At 48.9% G+C, this 18,557-nt stretch overlaps 1 protein-coding gene across 1 annotated transcript in view; it reads left to right on the top strand.

Moving 5' to 3' along the window:
* Positions 1 to 806: 806 nt before the first annotated feature.
* The window catches only part of NECAB2 (N-terminal EF-hand calcium binding protein 2), a 68,777-nt gene continuing 51,026 nt past the window's right edge, over positions 807 to 18,557 (top strand). The window contains exons 1-2 of the mRNA XM_051771304.1: positions 807 to 1,018; positions 10,559 to 10,583. Of these exons, the coding sequence (XP_051627264.1) occupies positions 824 to 1,018; positions 10,559 to 10,583 (220 nt within the window). The 5' untranslated portion in view covers positions 807 to 823. The remainder of the gene's footprint in view (positions 1,019 to 10,558; positions 10,584 to 18,557) is intronic.

The following is an 18,557-nucleotide window of genomic DNA, read 5'->3' as shown; positions in this document are numbered from 1 at the left end:
TGGGAAGTGTGTAATGACTGCATGGGGTGCTGGGATTGCTGGCTCCTGTGTCAGAGATGTTCTAATCTGGGGTGTGGCCCTGGTGGAGCATTAAGTCCCCTAGAGCTGCCTGTGAGGGGTCTGACTGCTGCATGTGGGAAAGGCCATTTGGAGCCTGTGGCTGCTTTGGAATTCTAGGGAACCCTCCAAGAGTGTCTGAGTCTGAGCTCTCTGGCTTTGGTGCCTTTATGGGTCTGAACTCCAACAGGGAGCATCTCTGGTGGGGAGTGGGAGATGAAATGATTCAGTGCCATTTTGTCCAGACTTACTGCCCCCGCTGCAAGTCTGAATCCTGACCTGTGTAGCTGAGGACGAGAGTATCACAAAGGAATATCCTTGCAAAATAGGGTTAGAAATGTTTGTCCAGCTGAGCACTGTAGCCACGGGAGCTGCAATACCCCAGGTGGAATTGCTGGCTGTTGGCTGTATAGGGGCTTTCTGGAGTATGAATAGGCGGTCAGGGGCAAGTTTTACTTACTAGCAAGAATGTGTTCTGTCCTTACAAAGAGCTACTAAAATCTGTTATGGATGTAGGAGGGCTGTGGAGGGTAGAGAACACGCCATAGGAATAGTCTTTTTAGACAGAAAATAACTAAAAGGGTGGTTTGCGCTGGAAGCCGGGTGGGCTGACCTACCCCCAGCCCCAAAATAACCCCCCCCGCCCTCGGGGCAGCAGCCCCCCCGGGGTCCCCCCGCGGACCCGCCCGCCGAGGGCTGTGGGAGGAGGAGGAGGCGGCGGCGAAGGCGGGGGAGCCCCGCCGGCGGGATGAGGCCGCGCTGAGCGATGTGCGAGCAGGCGGCGCGGTACTGCCGGGCCGGCGTGCAGAGGCTGCTGCGGAAACCGGCGCCGGCGCTGCGCGGGCTGGACGGGCTCCTGCGCTGGGCGGCCGCCAGGATGGGCGACAAGGGCCTCGCCGAGCGGGAGCTGCTCGCCCCGGGCGCCGCCGCCCAGAGGAAGGGTACCTCCGTCATCCTCGATGTGAGTGGTCCCCGCGCCCCGCTCCCGCATCCCCCTGCCCGCGCCTCCCGCACCCCCGGACCGGCTGCGACCCCGCTCCTGCGACCCCCGGCTGGGTGGGCGGGGGCGTCCCGCATCCCCTCGCCCGGGTCCCGCACCCGCCCGGGTCCCGCACCCGCCCGGGTCCCGCACCCGCCCGGGTCCCGCACCCGCCCGACCCCCTCGGGATCGCCCTTATTCCCTGGGTCCCGCACCGGCCGGGCAGGAGGCGCATCCCGGCTCCTGTGGCTGCTCCCTCGGATCCTGCGAGCGCAGGCTGCGGGCACCCCGATTCCTGCACCCGGGTCCTGCACCCCGAGCGACTCGGCAGCAGGGTTTTTCCTCGGGTCGGGCACCCGCGGCTGGCTGGGGGTGGGATGCAGCCCAGGTCCTGCCTCCCCCGGGCTGGCTGGGCGTAGGGGTGCCCAGATCCAGCAACGCCTTTCCAGATTCTGTGCCCGGGGCTGGCGGGGTTACACCTCCTGGGCTGGCTGGGCACTGAGGGTGCAGCCCGGGTCCCGCGGCCCCTTGCCCCGCACTCACTGGGAGAGTTGGGAATAAGGTGCCCCTTGGTCCTGCATCACCCAGGCTGGGCACGGGGTGCAGACCGGATCCGGTCCCTCCTTTCTTGAGTCCTGCACCCCAAAGTGACTGGCCATGAGCCCGAGTCCTGCTGGTTTTTTTTGTTTTTTTTTTTTTTTTGACCAGCTGGGCACAGGGATGTAGTTTTTATATCCTTCATCTCCTGGCCAGGATCCTGAACTCCTCGGATTAGCTGTGCATTGGGGTGCACCCTGTTTCCTGCACCCTCTGAACAGGCTGGGGGTGGGTGTGCACCCCAGGTTCTGCAGTCTTTTTTCCAGGTCCTGCATCCCTTGAATCAAGTGGGATGAGGATGCACTGTAGGTCCTTGATCCAGGTATTAGCCTGACTGAATGGAGATGCAGGACTCCGGGTCCCTTTCCCAGGTTTGGGGGGGCTGGTAGGGATGTGCTGAGCGCCTCAACTGCTGCATTTATAGACTTTCTGATTAGGGAGCTAACGAGGCTATTTGCACTTAAATGAATTGGGAGAATGGGGTGGAATCAACCAGAGTGCAAACGGTGTAATTACAGTCTTTCTACAGCATCCAGTAATTAAACACAGAGATCCTCAGCTTTGCCATCTCCTATCTTAAAAAAAAAAAAAGTAGTGAATGCAAAAATAAACTACTGAAGCATTGGCTGTAGTAAGGGATAACTCAGGCTCTCCTCCAGCCTCCTCAAAGACAGGATAGGCAGTAGTAGCTCTTCCAAACAAGCCCTTGCATTTCTAAATAATGTGCTGAATCTTCTGCCATGTCCCCTGTGGGCGTCGGTGTGGGCTGGAGAGTCCAAAACTCGTTCCACCTCTGAGCACCCTGGGCTGAGGAGCGTTTCAGTTCCCCGAGGAACCATCGTGTCTGTGTCTGCTGAGCTGCCCAAAGCAGCTGGGAGAGAAGTGTTTGCTGGGATGGTCCTGCAGGCTGTGGGGAATGGGCTCCGTGGAGAAACAGAAAGGACAAGTGCAACTAATGCTGTTGTGTTTTTTAAATTAACTTGTTTGGAGTTTTTTTTTCTGGGTTTTGTTGTTGTCCTTGTTTTGTTTGGGTTTTTGTTTTGGTTTGGTTTTTCATGATGTGTGTTTGTTTTTTCATCTGCCCTGAAATTACCGAAGTCTTACACCAGTCTGGAATCTGGGCCTCAGAGCATAGATACAATTATAAATATAAATTATAATACAAAAATTAAATACAATTGGGGAGCACCATTAAGTTTATAAAAGAGGTTCTTGAATTAGGACTGTTTTACCACCAAAATGGTATACTTTCCATTTAAGTTTAATATTTTTAGGTGAATTTTTTTTCCACTTTGAGGTTTGAGCTCAGGAAGCGAGCCATGAGCTTTCAGAATGGGAAGCACAGTGAAGTATTGTATTATTTCAGTGGGAAATACAATAGAACTGGCTGTGCAGCTCCTGATCGTTTTTCTCTTTCACAATGGTCCTGGGAGCCCTTTCTCACCTGCTGAAAGTAGAAGTGGATGCTGGAAATGTAAGACTTGTGGGCTTAGGGGTTTTTGTTTCCTCCTCCCCTAGAACTCGATTATCTCCTTTTTCTCCTGTCACAATAGCAACGCCAATTGAAGTTGTGGCTTCACTGGAACAGGCTCTTCCAGTGCACTGTGAGACCCTCCTTTCATACAAAGGGTTTAAACGTGGGAACATGTATGTAGGTTAATTTTCACACATTAGCAGGAAAGTAACAAACATCCCACTGAATGCTCAGGGGTGAGAACCTGTTTGCCTGTTAACTCGTTCAGGTTCTCTCATTACTGCACAACCCAGTGCAGCTTCTGGGTGGGGGAGGATGAAGCAGAAGACCTGTAAGGTTTTATGTGTAACTCACACTCTCGCATGAGCTGGTGGGGCTGTGTGGGCAGTCCCTTGGGGGCTGGGGAGGGTTAAGCTTGGGTTTGGCTGTGAATTAGATAAGATGGCTCTGACACTGAGAGCACCTTTGTCACTTTTGCTTCCTTTTCTGGCTTTTTTTTGATTCAGCCGTTCCCAGAGTTCTTGTTCTGACTTCTCCACGAGGGTGGCTGGTGGGTCAGACCAAGGTTCCCTGGGCTCTTTCCACCAAAGAAACAAAATTGTGGGGCAAAACTGAGGGCTGAAGAAATGAGGTTAGATGTCTTCTGCCATCAAGCTGGCTGCTGCCACTTGCAGGATGAATGGTAACTTTGGGCTGGCTTCACTGGTTTTCTTTTATTTTGCCTGTGGCCTTTTAAGTAAAGAATTAAAAAAGGTTGAATAATGTTCACTAGTTCAGCTCAAAGCTATAGGTTTCCAAGTGTAAAAAATAGCTAAAGTTGGAGATTAACTGAACCCTGGTAACAATCTAATGAAGAAGATACTGAAGTCCTAAACATTGCCGAAAATAGGCAGCAAGTAAAACCAGACAATGAGAGCTGCTCTTCATTGGTGGCAGTACAAATGGAGGTGATGTGTCACTCTAGGAGCCTGGAAAACATCAATTTGAATTTAATGGTCAGCTTTTACACTGTCGGTCAAATCAGCATAAGGGGTTGGGTTTGAGCAAGGAGCCTGTACCCATCCTGGTGCTCCCTCGGGTCTGTCTCTGTGTCTGGGGCACACCCAGCTGCTCGGGCTGCAGGGGCCCAGGGCTGGCAGGGTGTGCAGTCACTGCAGGATCACCACTCACATCCCAGCTGGGCACACTCCCTGGGTTTCTGGAGCTTTCTGCACCCACGAGGACAAACCCCCTTCACTAAAAGCTGTCATGCTCAGCTGCTGCTCCACTCCACGTGTGGTGATGGTGGCATTTCCAGTCGAGAACAGACCCTCAAATGTCACAAGGCTTGTGGAGAACATGTGCTGTGGGTGTGTCAGGTGCGTGTGAGCCAGTGTGGGAGCACTTTGCTGGGTGTGGATGAGTGCCTGTGCAACGAGGAGCTGAGGTGGATGAGTGCCTGTGCAACGAGGAGCTGAGGTGGATGAGTGCCTGTGCAACAGGGAGCTGAGGTGGATGAGTGCCTGTGCAACAGGGAGCTGAGGTGGATGAGTGCCCGTGCAATAAGGAGCTGAGGTGGATGAGTGCCTGTGCAATAAGGAGCTGAGGTGGATGAGTGCCTGTGCAATAAGGAGCTGAGGTGGATGAGTGCCTGTGCAATAAGGAGCTGAGGTGGATGAGTGCCTGTGCAACAGGGAGCTGAGGTGGATGAGTGCCTGTGCAACAGGGAGCTGAGGTGGATGAGTGCCTGTGCAATAAGGAGCTGAGGTGGATGAGTGCCTGTGCAATAAGGAGCTGAGGTGGATGAGTGCCTGTGCAACAGGGAGCTGAGGTGGATGAGTGCCTGTGCAATAAGGAGCTGAGGTGGATGAGTGCCTGTGCAACAGGGAGCTGAGGTGGATGAGTGCCTGTGCAATAAGGAGCTGAGGTGGATGAGTGCCTGTGCAACAGGGAGCTGAGGTGGATGGCTCCTGAGGCTTAGGAAGTGTCGAGGCAGGTACTGCCCTGTCTGGGAGCACTTCAGTGCTGCCTGACTGATTGTCCCTTCTCATCTCTTCCTGCCTTTGTGTCACTGCCAAAAGCAGCAGGAGAGTGAAGTCCAGCACGTGCAGAGCCTGGTGAGCCACAGCAGCTGCAGGTGAAGATGCTCTGTAAGGATCAGCCTTGGCTATGGGAGAGCATTCTCAAGGCAGGACTGTGCTCCAAGTGGCACAGCATCACTGCCCCCCTTTCTGGCTTTGCCAATGGGGACTAAATTTGTTGCTTTTTGGCTTTATTTTCAATGCTCCTGAAGAATGCAATGCCATTCATTTCAGGTCAGATGAAGCTTTTTGTTTTACCTACCCTGTCTTTTGCTGAAAACTAATTTTGATCCTTATCTGACTTTTTTTCTTCTTTGACAGGGTCAGAAAGAGCATTTCTAATCCATCTCTCCTGCTTATGGCTCCTCTTGCACCCTCTCTAACATGACCAAATCTGATTTGCACTTCTTCAGCCCCATGGGATTGAGTGAGGTGTCTGGATGGAAGATACAGGGAATTTGATTTGTGCCAGGGGTTCATTTTCGAATGTAGATCCAAGAACTTCCAGTTTTCCAACTGTTTCATCAGTGACACTATTTCCAGCGCAGGCCCTGCTAGCAGAGCTATTGCAGCCACAGGAACCTCAGGAATCCCTTCTCAATCCTCTTCTGCTTTGACCTTTTTCCTCTGTTTTTGGTTTGTTTGTTGGTTTGTGTTTTTTTTTGTTTGTTTGTTGGTTTGTGGGTTTTTTTGTTTGTTTGTTGGTTTGTGGGTTTTTTTGTTTGTTTGTTGGTTTGTGGGTTTTTTTGTTTGTTTGTTGGTTTGTTGTTTTTTTTTTTTAAGGTCGGTTCCCTCCCTTTCTTGTGCCCTTGTTTACCTTCTCACTTCTTGGAGTGAACTGGGAGGGCAGTTTCCCTCCTCCATAGTCCTCCCTATGTGAGATCGTTCCCTGGAGCCGCCTGCAGGGCACAGCTGGAGAGGAGGGGCAGGGCACAGCTGGAGAGGAGGGGCAGGGCACAGCCAGGCTCTCTTCCTTCCCTGCGAGGGACATCATCTCACAGGAGAGCCCGTCCTTTCCCTTCTGATCTTCAGGGCTTTGGAAGTGGGTGCCTGAAATGAAGCTGCACCCAGGGCTGATCTTTATGGGAAAGTAACTTCTAGTGCTGAACATCAGCAGGTCAGAACACCAAGTGCAACTCTTACCTGCCTCATGCAATTTTTATTTAGGACAGCTAGGTAAAGTCTAAAGAGAAGGTAACAGTGAAAGCAGAGGCCAGGACGTGGTGTCAGCTGCTCTTCTCTTGGGGAGGAAGGGAGAAAGAAAAAGATCTGCTTTGAAGTGGGAAAAATGCCCAGAGACCTGGAGCTCTGTAGCAGCTTTGTTTTGTGGGGAGCCACTCCAGGTGGGACAGTATTTCCACACCAGTGGCATATTCCTTACTGAAACACCAAAATCAAACCTTTCTCCTCGCATGGGGAAATGCTCATTAGCCTGAGGATGTCTAAAGATGTAGCCCAAAGTGTCAAACCCTCAGGTCATTATTTTCTCACATCGTTACCAGAAAGAGCAACACAGAGAGGCTGTAGGAGAGGAATTCCCCCTGGTACCTGGAGGTAGAGAAGGAAAGGTCATACCTGATATAAAGCTTTGTCTCAGCTCCAAAGGAGGCATCGAGACTTGTAGGGAGAGGAACAGGAATGTAGGAACATAGTGAGCAGATTAATAATTTTTTTAGGTATGTGTTGGTCTCTGAATGCTTTCTCATCCATAGGCTTTCCTCATGCATGACACTTGATTTTGTTTGTCCTTGATTCTGCACCAACATTATAATGGAAAACAAAATTTCAGCTCAGCTGCATTCTATTTTAAATCAACATCATATTAACCTGCTGAAGGGATAATAAACTCTACAAACCCTGTAATAATTCTTGGGCTTCTTAGGGGAGTGCTTGTGTGAATTTAATAAAATTGGTGAGAAAACCTCCATTAAGCAGCCTCCAGTGTGGCATGTTCTCATCCAGGAGCTTGGAGAAGGCAGAACTCAATGTTAAAATTTGAAACCATCATTTTTTTTTCCAAGTTTATTATTACCATTGGGGTTTTGAATTGCTTACTTCTGCCAGTCAAATATCTGTAGTAGCCATTGGAGAGTACAGCTAAAACACATATTTAAAGAAAACCTATTGGAAATCTTGAGAGAAGTTCCTTGCTCTAGAGAAAATAGTGTTTATATTCATCTAAACATCGGGTAAATGGGCTAAGTATGCTGCAGACAGAAAAGTGCATGCACTGCCTGGGTAAATCCTGTAAAATGGGTTAATGCCCTTATTGTGGGCATCCTGTGGGCTCCCCCTGAGACAGCCTGTGCTTCAGGAGACTTGCTTAATAGCTTCGGAGCACAGCCGATGGGGGAGATGGTTGCTGTAGTACCTCTTGAACCGGATAATTTCTCATTTGCCGTGTGAGAGCCGCGTTGCCCTGGGGGTGGCAGAGCTGGGGCCGGTGGAGCAGGAGGAGCATCCCCGGCCGGGCTGTGCGAGCCTCAGCTCCTGCTCCGGGAGCCTCTCCCTCCCCCGGGGCCAAGGCAGCCCAATCGCTGCCGAGGGCCTGGCAGGACAGGGCCCTTCTCCACCCATATTTCATCACCTCCTCTCTCCTGACCTCCAGGGCTGCTGCCTGGGCCGAGTGTGAGTGCCCGTGTCTGAGTGCCCGAGTGTGAGTGCCGGCGCTGCTGAGTGAGGGGTCAGCGCCGGAGCTGCCGGGAGAGCCCACGGGGTGGGGTGGGCTCTGCAGCCCCTGTGCATGGTGGGCTCTGCAGCCCCTGTGCTGGGGATGGTGCAGCACCCTCGCCTGCAGCACCCTCGCCTGCAGCACCCTCGCCTGCAGCACCCTCGCCTGCAGCACCCTCGCCTGCATTCCTTTTGGGAGCAGCTGGAGCTGTTGTTCCCCCAGCTCCCTGGGAGCCTGGCACCCAGCTGCCCTTGGGGTTTGCCCTCTGGTCCCTAGGTGGGTGTGAGGGCTGTGGTTTCCCTTCTACCAGCAGCTCTCCCACCTCTCCCGTGCAGAGAGCACCTCCTTCCTGCGGGGGAACCACAAATTCCAGCCCAGAACGGAGCATCTTGGGCTCTGTGTGGGAGGGCACTCTTGTTTGATGAGCTAGAACATAAATCCCGGGGCTTCCCAGCAGCAGCACTTTTGGCAGCACTACCAGGCTGTCACAGAGTATATTACATCTTTATCAGCCTCCCAGTGCTCAGTCCAGTGTTCATACCTTGATGCAGTGCCTGCCTGTGCTGACAGATGACTTTGTCTTAAATTGCTTTCCCTCCAGGTGTCCCACTTTAAATTTTTATGTGTGCAAATTTTACATGGTCCAATTAAGTTGGAAGAATAAATCCTGCCCATTAGCAATAAAAAAGCAAGCAGCTTGGTCCTGTAGAATAAACTTTGATAAATAATACAGCCAATGTGATCTTTTATCAACATGTTCATTTGCAATAGTCATACCTTTAAGGAGTATCTGGGGGAGTTAAAGCTCTAAAATGCTCACTTAGTGAAGCTGGACATAAATACTTCACTTTCTAAACATTTTTTTTCATTTCTTAATTTATTTGTTTTTCCTGTTGCTCCAACCATCCCTTGCAAGGTTAAGAGCTCTGTGGAGCAGAGCACTGCAGGTTGAGCCTTTCTCTCAGTTTAAGTTATATTTCACCTGTTGGTTTTCCCTTCCCATTCTCCCTCTCTCAGCTGGGCTTAGTGGGGTGGTGATCTTAAAAGAGTCATCTCTGCTTCTGTGTTTGGCTGCAATGGCTTCCTTTCAAAGCAGTGGGAAGAGTAACAGAAGGGGATGTTTTGATGAAACAAATGGCCCAGAAATAATCAGCATCTAAAAAGAAAGGTACCTCATCTGGAGGTGCTCGTGGGGAGTGAGGAGTTGGGGTGTCCAAACCATGAAAAGAGTATTGTGTGTGGTGGGCAGGAAATCCTGCACACAGGGGAGGAATGTGTGCTAGAGCCACAGCTTACTGGGGTCCTGCTGGGATATATTCCATCTTCCCAGAGACAAGCCATGACTGGCTGGCCCTTCAAAACCTCAGTGAAGTCTGTGAGTAAGGAGACATGTAGGATTTCCCCCCCCCCAAACCTTCTAATGGCTCTAAAAAAAATGGTCAGCCCCAAAAATGAAGGAGTTTTGAAGTGGTCACAAGCTGTAATCCTTGTGGGGTTTTTCTGACCCTCTCTTGAAGCTGAGACTCAGTGACTCCCACCACTTGGGTTTGGCCCAAGCAGAGGGGTTCTGCCTCTGCTGAAGTACAGCAGAAAGTCCAGCTTTGACTTTGCTGTGGGCTGCACAGCCGCCTGGGAAGAGCTTTGGACAAAAGAATGATTAATATGTTCCTTAATTAAGCCATATTCAGTGAAATAGCATATTCTGCAATTCAATTTGTCTCTTGGGTTTCTTGTTTGTGCAGCAGTTTCTCTTCTGATTTTTTTTAAATGGTTTTGTGACCCAGAAAATAAGAGATTCTATTTTACAGCTGACTCTGATCTGTCTTGCTCGTGCTTTTATTCCCTCCACAGGGAAATTTCTGTGCAAAACCAAAATCTCTGCTCTTGCTCAAATCAATAGGGTCAGGCCTGAAGAGATGATGAGAATATTTTACCTCTTCTGCCCAGTTTGTGAGCATGCTAATTGTTTGGTAATTTATGGCCAAACCTGTGCTAGCAGCTATTTTTGACAGGAACTTGTAAGTTTTCAAGCTTTGCACAATCCTTTTTGCTCTTATCTGCATTGTGTCAGGGGGCTATTCCTCAGATGAGATGGTCAGAAAAATAGCAGTTGTTTCTGCTGTGTCTCTCCCAGGCAAGTTCTACAGTACTACATGTTATTGCAATTTTTTTCTCCTGAAATGGCTATCTGATTCCTCTCTGTGGGCTGCTCCTCCACGCTGTAGTTTTAAGTCTAAATATAATCTCCTTCCCACGCAGGAGACTTGCTTTCAAAAAAAAAAAAATGTTGTAAATAATTTTTTTCAGAAGTGCAAAACTGTGAAACTTGCTTTAAGAGACATTATTGATGCTGCAGGAACTGGCTGGGCTGGCTGCAAGGCTGCTGTAATATTTTTTTAAATGTGTATTTTTCTGGTGTTGGATCCACATTTCAGCTTCCCTTTGTGAGGGAGGTGCTGGAACTGCTGGAAGCATTTCCACCAGTTATTCCAAAGGCAGCCCTGCTGACACTCTGCCCTGGCAGTGACTGTCCATCCTGTTGATCTGGGGGAGAAGAGCTGAGCCTGGGCAGGGGGAGCTCAGTGAATTGGCTCTTTGGGGCTGGAGCTCGTGGGGCTGCCCCGTGTGTGGGGCTGAACGTGGCCCTGGTGCCCAGGGCTTCACCCCCTCCTGTTGAACAGCAGAGTAAAAGTGTTTCTCTCTTTCTCTTTCATTTCTAGATTTTCAGAAGAGCTGACAAAAATGGTAAGTCTGTACATTCATATTTCACATTTTTTTGTTGGGCTATTGCCAGTATTACCATTTTTCCTGACAGTAACATCCAACTGTTTAAATGTCCTTCAGTTTACTGGATCTGATGGTGATACAGTCAAAGCATCAGAAAAGGTTTTGGTATTTCTTTGGAAAAGATGTTCTTAGAGCAGAAGTGACACTAGTGTGCAAGTCAGCACAGCAGAACCCACCAGATTTGGGGCAATTTCACAAAAAAACCCACGTAAAAATAAATCACAGGTAAGTGGTAAGTGAGGATCCACCACTGGGTAATCTTGGAATAGCTTTGCAAAACAGACCTAATCTGTGAATATCAGTAGTTTGGTTCTGAATGGCTGGACCCATCAAGGAGCAACATGTACTGATGTGTGTTCTCAGTCTGCACCTGGGGAAAGCTGAACAGCTGTGCTGAGCCCATCCATGTCCTCACACAGGGGATAACATGCACGTGTCTTCACTTGGAAGGAGAGAGCTGCTCTGCTGTGAGATAACATACTTAAGGAAAGAAGAGCCAATGACTGCAATCCCAAGATCTTTCTCCACCCTGAAAATCAGTTTAATTTTAGCTACTAGATCAAATCCCAAGAGCTAGTATCTATTCTTTCCCTGTAGTACAAGAAGAAAATTAAATATGCATCAAAAGGGTGTGTGTTTGCAGAGGGCCCTGTGGGAGGGCTGTGCAGAGGAGCACAGGGGACAGTCTGTTTATTCCCTTGCAGACTGAAAAGCGAGGTACCTGATGCCTGCAGGGGCTCACAGTGTGTGCTCCCTGCCCAGGGAAGGCAGTGAAGGATGCTGTCAGCTGGCAAATGGGCAGTAAATGCCCTGCTAACGTGGGCTTTTGGTTATGACGACTGACACAGTAATGGGACATTGAAATTCGTTGCTTGGGAAAGCTGAGCAGTTGTGCCATGCAAGGGGAATGAGGGGAGAGCACTGCAATGCTGCTCGTAGGAAAAAATGAGTTTGTGCTTTTGGCACCCAGCTGGACACACTTCACAGCCTCCTGAGCACTGAATTGCTGTGTGATTGGAGACCCCGAGGTCTGAGGAGATGTGAGCTGCTGCCTCTGAGAGAAGCTGCCTGCTGCTCTCTGCTGCCTGGTGCCCTGGAGCTGAGTGCTGGGGCTGCCAGCCTGGCATGGACCCTTACCTGCCCTTCACCTGGAGCAGTCTGGTGAGGTGTGGGGACTGCAGCTGGCAGTGCCTTTGCTGTGTGGAGATACTGAGCTGAAACCTGTGCTCAGTTAGTCCCATTCCTGTTTGAAGTTGAAAATCCCTCTCCAAACTTCAGCCTGGGAGACTGTTCCTTGCTGAGTCCATGTTTAGCCTCCTCCTCCAGGACAGCCTCTGGGTAGGGCAGCTGAAATCAAAGCCAGTGATTTTTCCTTTCAGTACCAAATGTTACTGTGCTGAACAAAGCTTGAGAGGACACACTTCAACATCCCAATCTTGACATAGTTATTTGCAGGGACTGCTTTTTGAGCTCTGTCAAATAATGCTGCACTTTTGTCTTAGTTTTAATTAAAATTATAACAGCTGTGATGAGGCCGAAGAATCAGAACTCAAAGTACAAAATCTTGTCTTGGCTGTTGTGTGAATATTAAGGCTTTTCTCCTTCATGATGGAGCTGCCAGACAGACACCTCTTTCCAACCCAGCCCAGAGGGCAGAGCTGTCATTTTTGTGCTTACCACATCATGAGGTTGTGGGGGTTAAATTTTAGTGCAGCTTTCACCACAGGGTCAGCTCTCTTGTTGTAATTGGTGGGTGCCAGTGACAAGCCATCAGTCTGGTCTTGTCATGTGGGTGATAACTTGGGAAAGGACGAACCTTTGGACCCACTTGTTCTGCTCTGGGTCTCTGAGAAGAAAGATGTACCTTTGGAGAGCTGAGGACTTTTTCTGACCAGTTCCCTTACTGCTGGTGACACTCACCCCATACTGGTTTTGCAGCCTTGCCCTCTGTTCCTGGTGGTGGCCAAACAGTCCTGCAGCACTTTAACATGAACAACAGCTAAAGGCCAAACAGGGAGCTTTGGGCAGCAAGAGCAAACCTGTTATTTTTACCTCTGACCCTCGCCCTGGGAAAAACCTGCCCATCTCCTTCACAGTCTTCTCCCTAGATGTTCTGCCCTTTGTGTGTCCTGCAGTGGTTTTCCCTACATTTATCTGGATGCTGCTTTTTTCTTGAGGCAGCCCCTGCCAGCCGTGGTGCCAGCTTCCCCAGCCACTCGTGTTTGCTGAACTCTGGATGACAGACTTTGCACTCTTTGTAATTAGCTCAGTGTGTTCCTCTGCAGCCTTTTTGGGGTCACAGACCCCACAAAGCCCCCAGCCCCCTGCAGCTCACAGCAGCTGCTGCAGGAGATGGGCAAGGATATCTCCCTTGGTAAAGCCTCCCTGCAAACCAGGGCTCGGAGATTTCCAGAGCCAGAGGTAATATCTTTGTATTTAATATCCCTGGGGATCTCTTTTTCACCGTTTTCTCTTTGACACCCTGGCCTTTAATGTATTGATTTGCTGAAATTCAGTGTTCATGGCTTTGCCTGGTGCAGCTGCAGGGCACAGTGGAAGCACCAGCCTGTGGCTTTCAAGGCTCACAGCAGGGGCCATGCACAGCCCTCTGTGGAGAAATGAAAATCTTGTGCTTTCCATTTTTGTCAGAACCCCAGGAAGGGGCTCTGAGCCCTGCACAGGCTGCTAAAAATGCAAGTCCACAGGTTCCCAAAATATTTTACTCTGTTAACATCCTTCTGTGGTCTCCACACCTGCAGAGGGTCCTGTCTGGCAGGGACTTGGCCCTTTTTAATTAACCAGCTGAGCTGGGTCCTTATCCAGGGCTGTGTGATGGTGACATCCTGGGGACAGCTCCCAGGGCAGGGAGTGCTGGCAGCTTCACCCACAGATGGCAACTCTTGCTTTCCTCAGCTGTGCTAAAGCCACTCTTGCAGGCCTGTGTAGAAAATGGGGAGGGGGAAAACCTGAAAAACCTTCAGCTCTTGCCATCCAGTTTAACTGGAATATTTCCCTTTAACTTTTGCCATGCAGAGATCAGAAGATTAATTAGAGGGTCTCCTAAAAGACAAAGGGGGGGGATTGTAAGCTTAAGGAATAGTCTCATTTAATGTGCAGATTCCTACAGTCAAGAGGTTATAAATTTGGAAATCTTTTCAGCATCTTGATTCCCCCCCCCCAGCCTGGTAAAAATGGCACATGTTGTTTTAAAGCAACGTGGCTGGTTCAGACATGGTAACTATGGAGCCTGATCGTTTGAATTCAAGAGCTTCTCCCTCCTCCCCCTTCCTTCCAAAGCTCCTCCACATAAATTGTTAATTCATGTAAAATTGAATGTTCTTGATGCAAGATGCTAAACCACGTTATTGCTCCTGCCATGTTCAGGTACTTGTATTTAGTTGATTTGATTCAGTGCCTACATGTGCTGAGAGGATGCTAATGAAGGAGCTCTTGCTTGTTAAAAGGCATCTTGGTCTCCTGCCCCAGAAATGTGAGATTCTGACTCTAGTGTGAGTTAAGTTCCCAACCTTTGCCCAGTGATAATATGAAGGAGTTGGATTTACAACTGTCTACACCATAAACTGGGCAAATGATCTGCACAGGACACCTGGAAATGATGAGCACGTTGGAGATATCTGACAATCTGGCAAATGGTCTGAAAAAGGGAGAAGTTCTGGGTTGCAGCCTCCTGACAGTGAATAACTCAGCTCTAGTCATGCTTTGCAGGGGCATGGCTGTTAGTCATTCAAAATAAGCTTTTTCTTCTGTGTAGGAGTGTTTTTCCTTTCTCTGCTAATAAATCCACCTACTGTCTTGTAATGCTCCCAGTGCCAGTAAACAATACTTAATGGTTTAATTGGCATATGGTGGGAAAACAAAGGCATCTTGTTTCAGGCTGGTGCAGCAGAGCTGTCAATCACCTCAGTTATCCACCCTGGACTCAATCCTCTCGTTAGAAAGCTGCTAATCAATGAAATAGCCAGGATTCTCTTGGAAAGATTAAGCTGGTTTTATTTTGACAGAACAGCCCAACTGATAACGATTCATGTGTTATCTGGAAATCTCCAACTCACTGCAACTGCCCAGCTCCCACGCCTGGAGTGTAACTAAATGTGAAGTGTATCTGGATTTAATCTGTGGTTTGGTTCAGTTGGTTTTGCCGTGGTTGTTAGATCTTGCCCATGGAAATGGCCATCAGCCTGGCCCATCCCTGGGGGTCACTGGGGGTTAGGTGGTTTCATGTGGACCTCTGCCATGGAAGAGGAGAGATGCAAAAGAAAATATGCCAAAAACTTGGCATATGGTTATGAAATGCCTGCAGAAGATGGCAGGAGGAGCTGGTGGTGCAGTATTTCACCTGATGGTGACCAGTGATGAGTTCTTGTGGTTCAGGTCAGTACCTTCCCATTGCTGCTGTCCTTGTGATTTCTGTGCCAAGAACTGTTGTGGTTCTCCCTTGAATTTATCCTCTCTAGAGAAGGTGTGAATGGGAATGAAGCCACTGAGCACACATTTTCTTTAATAGCTTCTGCTGTTATAAAAAATGAAATACAGTAAATTGTGAAAATGGATTAAACTAAGTTACAAGTTTAACACAGAGATCTGGAGTACAAATGCTGAGAGGAGGTTTCAGTTTTCAGTTGATCTGGATGATCAGCTGAAGGCCTGCAGAGGACGTGGCAGAGCTAATAAAGGGGAAAAAAGGAAGCATGAATGCAGCAGGAATTGGTGGTTGGAAAGGGCTTCTTGGTTAAGAGGGCAATGGCACTGTGCCCATCCCTGTCCCAGGAGGGCTTGTCCTTTGAACAGTTGCACACAGATATCTGTTAGTCACTTCAGAGCTCCTGAAAGGAGATTTATGCTGCTCCTCTCTGTAAGACAAGGTCTGCAGTCCCAGTGTTACAAACCTCACAGCAAATCACACTACAAACCTTGGGGGCACCTGGAGAGCCTCTGAGAAGCAGGGAACAGGAATATCTTTGCACATCAGCATCATAACAAAGGGGTTGAGGAGCCGGGTCAGCTGGCAGGGGGGTTGTGCCCTGTGAGCAGGGTGAGCTCTGCTTCTCACAGTGCTGCTCTACCTGGGGCTCTGTGGCCCCATGCCTGGGCCACCACTGTCCCCTCGGGGTGCAGAGCTCACAAGCTTCAAAAGCTGCAAAAAGGCAGAAAAAGAAAACCAAATGAAAAGCTTCAGGCACATCTCTCAGCCCCGGCTTGAAATGTTAAAGAATGTGTAAAGGTTTTCTTTTCCCCCTTTAGCTCTGAGAGTGCCCCTTGCTGAGCTTTAGTTATTAATGCAGAAATTAGGACAAAATGGGGTGAAAATGCCTCTTCAGTTCTGGCAGTGTGGGAACACATTCATGGAGAGAGGGATGGAGAAAACTGGCACTGGTGAGCAAACGGTTCAAAGACCCTTTTTTAGCATGGTAATTGCCCATAAGGTGGTTTTAAGACTTGAAATACTTATCTTCCAACCTTCCCCCTGAACTTGAGGCCCTTTTGGACAATACACTTGCCCAGGACTCGAATGGGTGTGAGCAGCTGGGGCTTCAGTAACAGGCCATCCAAGGCATCAAGGACAAAAAATTAGGGCATTGTAGCTTTGGGTGCTTTTATTGGATCTTAAAAAGATGCCAAGTTAAGGCTGTGATACCTCCATATATATATCAGAATAAAAAGACCTTGAACACCTAATGAGCCTCTGTTTCACACACAATCCTTCCACAGTCCCAACTCTGCACCTGTTGTGGATGGTGCTTCTCCTGGGAGCTCTGGGAGCTCTGCAGTCCCTGCTGGAATGGGCCAGCCCTCCTCAAAACCCCTCCTTTCCAGACCTAGGTAATCACCTTTGTGTGGCTGCTGCTCCTCACACGCTGGGGAAACCTTGAGCTATTCATATCCTGCTGCTGCTTCCAAATTAAATCATTAGTTCTCAGTGAGAATATTTATAATTCTTGCATAACAAAACCAGTATTAGCAGCCACCCACATGTCAGTGGAAAAATGCAGTGATGAATCAGGTTTTTTAAGTATGGATAAATCTGGTAGGTTCTTCCATGACCAGATGACCAGTCTAAATGTATTTATCTTTTTTTTTTAATAAATAAAAAAAAATTGCATTTAGATAGTCTAGATTTCATGTGGCAATCAGAAGACACCTTGTAAGACTGCACAATGACCTTTATTTACAAGGAGAAGGTTTGAATCTGTTTTTAGTTGTTTTGACTCCTGTATCATTCCCAAGCTCTCTCTATTGTATATTCAGTTACCCTTCCAAGTCCTTGCAAAGTTCACAACAGGTGTTTTTGAAGAGCTGACATCTGTTCAGATCGGGACATGCTGTTCCCAGAACCATAAACAAACCTGTCCACCAGGTGATGGATTCTGAGAGAATGTAGAAACTGTGGAAGGTGGTTGCTGGTCGTGCTCCCCTGGCTGTCACTGGATGTGTCCAGTACTCCTTTGCCACTGTGAACCTAGGAAATGATTCTATGATTCTGTGGTTTGATTTTCATCACTCTCTGGCTTGAAAGGGCACTTCCCAGCTGCTCGTGCCCTTTCTGGCCTGCTTTTATTATTCTTCAAAGATATGCAGGTATCTGGTGCATGCTGTGTGCAGCTCAAGTGGAGAACTGGGAGCTTTTTTAGGACCTGTTTTTCTTCACATGTCACTTCAAGTTAGCAAATTCATGCTAGAATCAAGGGGTGGTTTCGTGCTTTTTTTGGCTGGACCACCTTAATTCAGCAGAGCAGACCTTGAGTTGGGTGCACTGGGTTAGGACTTCATTACCAGCTGCATCCTTGTGTGTCACAGGCTGGAGGTTGTGCAGCAGTTGGGCTTCCATCTGGGCCCACACAGGGTTTGCCAACTGCAGGGCTTGAGCCAGAGAAGGTTTGAGCTGGGCAAGGTTTGGATCCAGCCCAGAAACTCCCCCATGAACTCAAGCCAGTGATGTGGCCAGCACATGAACTTTCATTTCCTCAACAGAAGGGCCCATATCCCACCTGTTTCTGCACAGCATATCCCATCATTTCTGCCCAGGGAGGTGTCTCTGTCTGGGTTCTGACTCCTGCAGTCCTGCTGCCCTGGGCAGTGGGGCAGCAGAGCTGTGCTCAGCCTCTCAGGTGGGTTTGTGGTGTGATGGAGCCTCTGCATTTCTCCAGGCAATGCTCCTTTCCTGCTGTACCCATTCTCCTGCTTGGCTCCTCCTGTCAGGTCCTCTAATACAAAGAGATGGAGACAAACAGCAGCATGTGAGTGTCCAAGAGAGGTGGGGAAGGGACATCGAGCAGGGGTTGCTGCTTTGGCCTGGCATTTGATCTGGTGGGCAGCATTTCCAGAGACTCTGCTTTGCTTTGAAGAGAGCCAATTAAGGTCTGACATACCATGCAACCCAAGGAAGAAGGGTTTATTTCCTTCTTCTCTTTGTGGATTGGGAGATGTGGGTTTTCTTTTGCAAATCTCATCAGAGGCTTCAGGCTGGACAGGAGTAAATGGAATATATTATTGTAAAAGATTTAATGGCCATGTTGCAGTTTTTGGAGGGTGGGAATAAGGGATCATGGTTTTCCAAGGAGACTTTGAAAAGCTGCTCAATTAGTCAAGAGGATTTTTAAAGACATTTCTTTCTGGAGCCAAAGTTGAGGGATCTAATTGGGGGCTGCACAGCAAATGTGCCTACATGGCATGATGACAGCCAGCAAAAGGCACTATGAAACATTTATGGAGCTATTACCTACTTGTATACCCTACCCAAAAAATGTGAGCTTTATTGTTAGTGTCTTAACAGTGATGGTTCTTGCCCTGGTTTTTCTGGAGCATTTTCTGGAATTATTGGCCTGGAGAGGCACAGCTGTAGCTATCCTGAAGGCTGTATCAGTTGAAGCATTATATTTGTGTATTTTCCTTATTGATGGGTCAGTCTCTGTG

Source organism: Manacus candei, unplaced genomic scaffold (genome assembly GCF_025592945.1).
Source record: "Manacus candei isolate 608988 ecotype Guabito, Panama unplaced genomic scaffold, ASM2559294v1 h1tg000131l, whole genome shotgun sequence".
Taxonomy (NCBI): domain Eukaryota; kingdom Metazoa; phylum Chordata; class Aves; order Passeriformes; family Pipridae; genus Manacus; species Manacus candei.
Note: the sequence above shows the minus strand (reverse complement) of the source record. Positions and strands in the feature narration are given on the sequence as shown.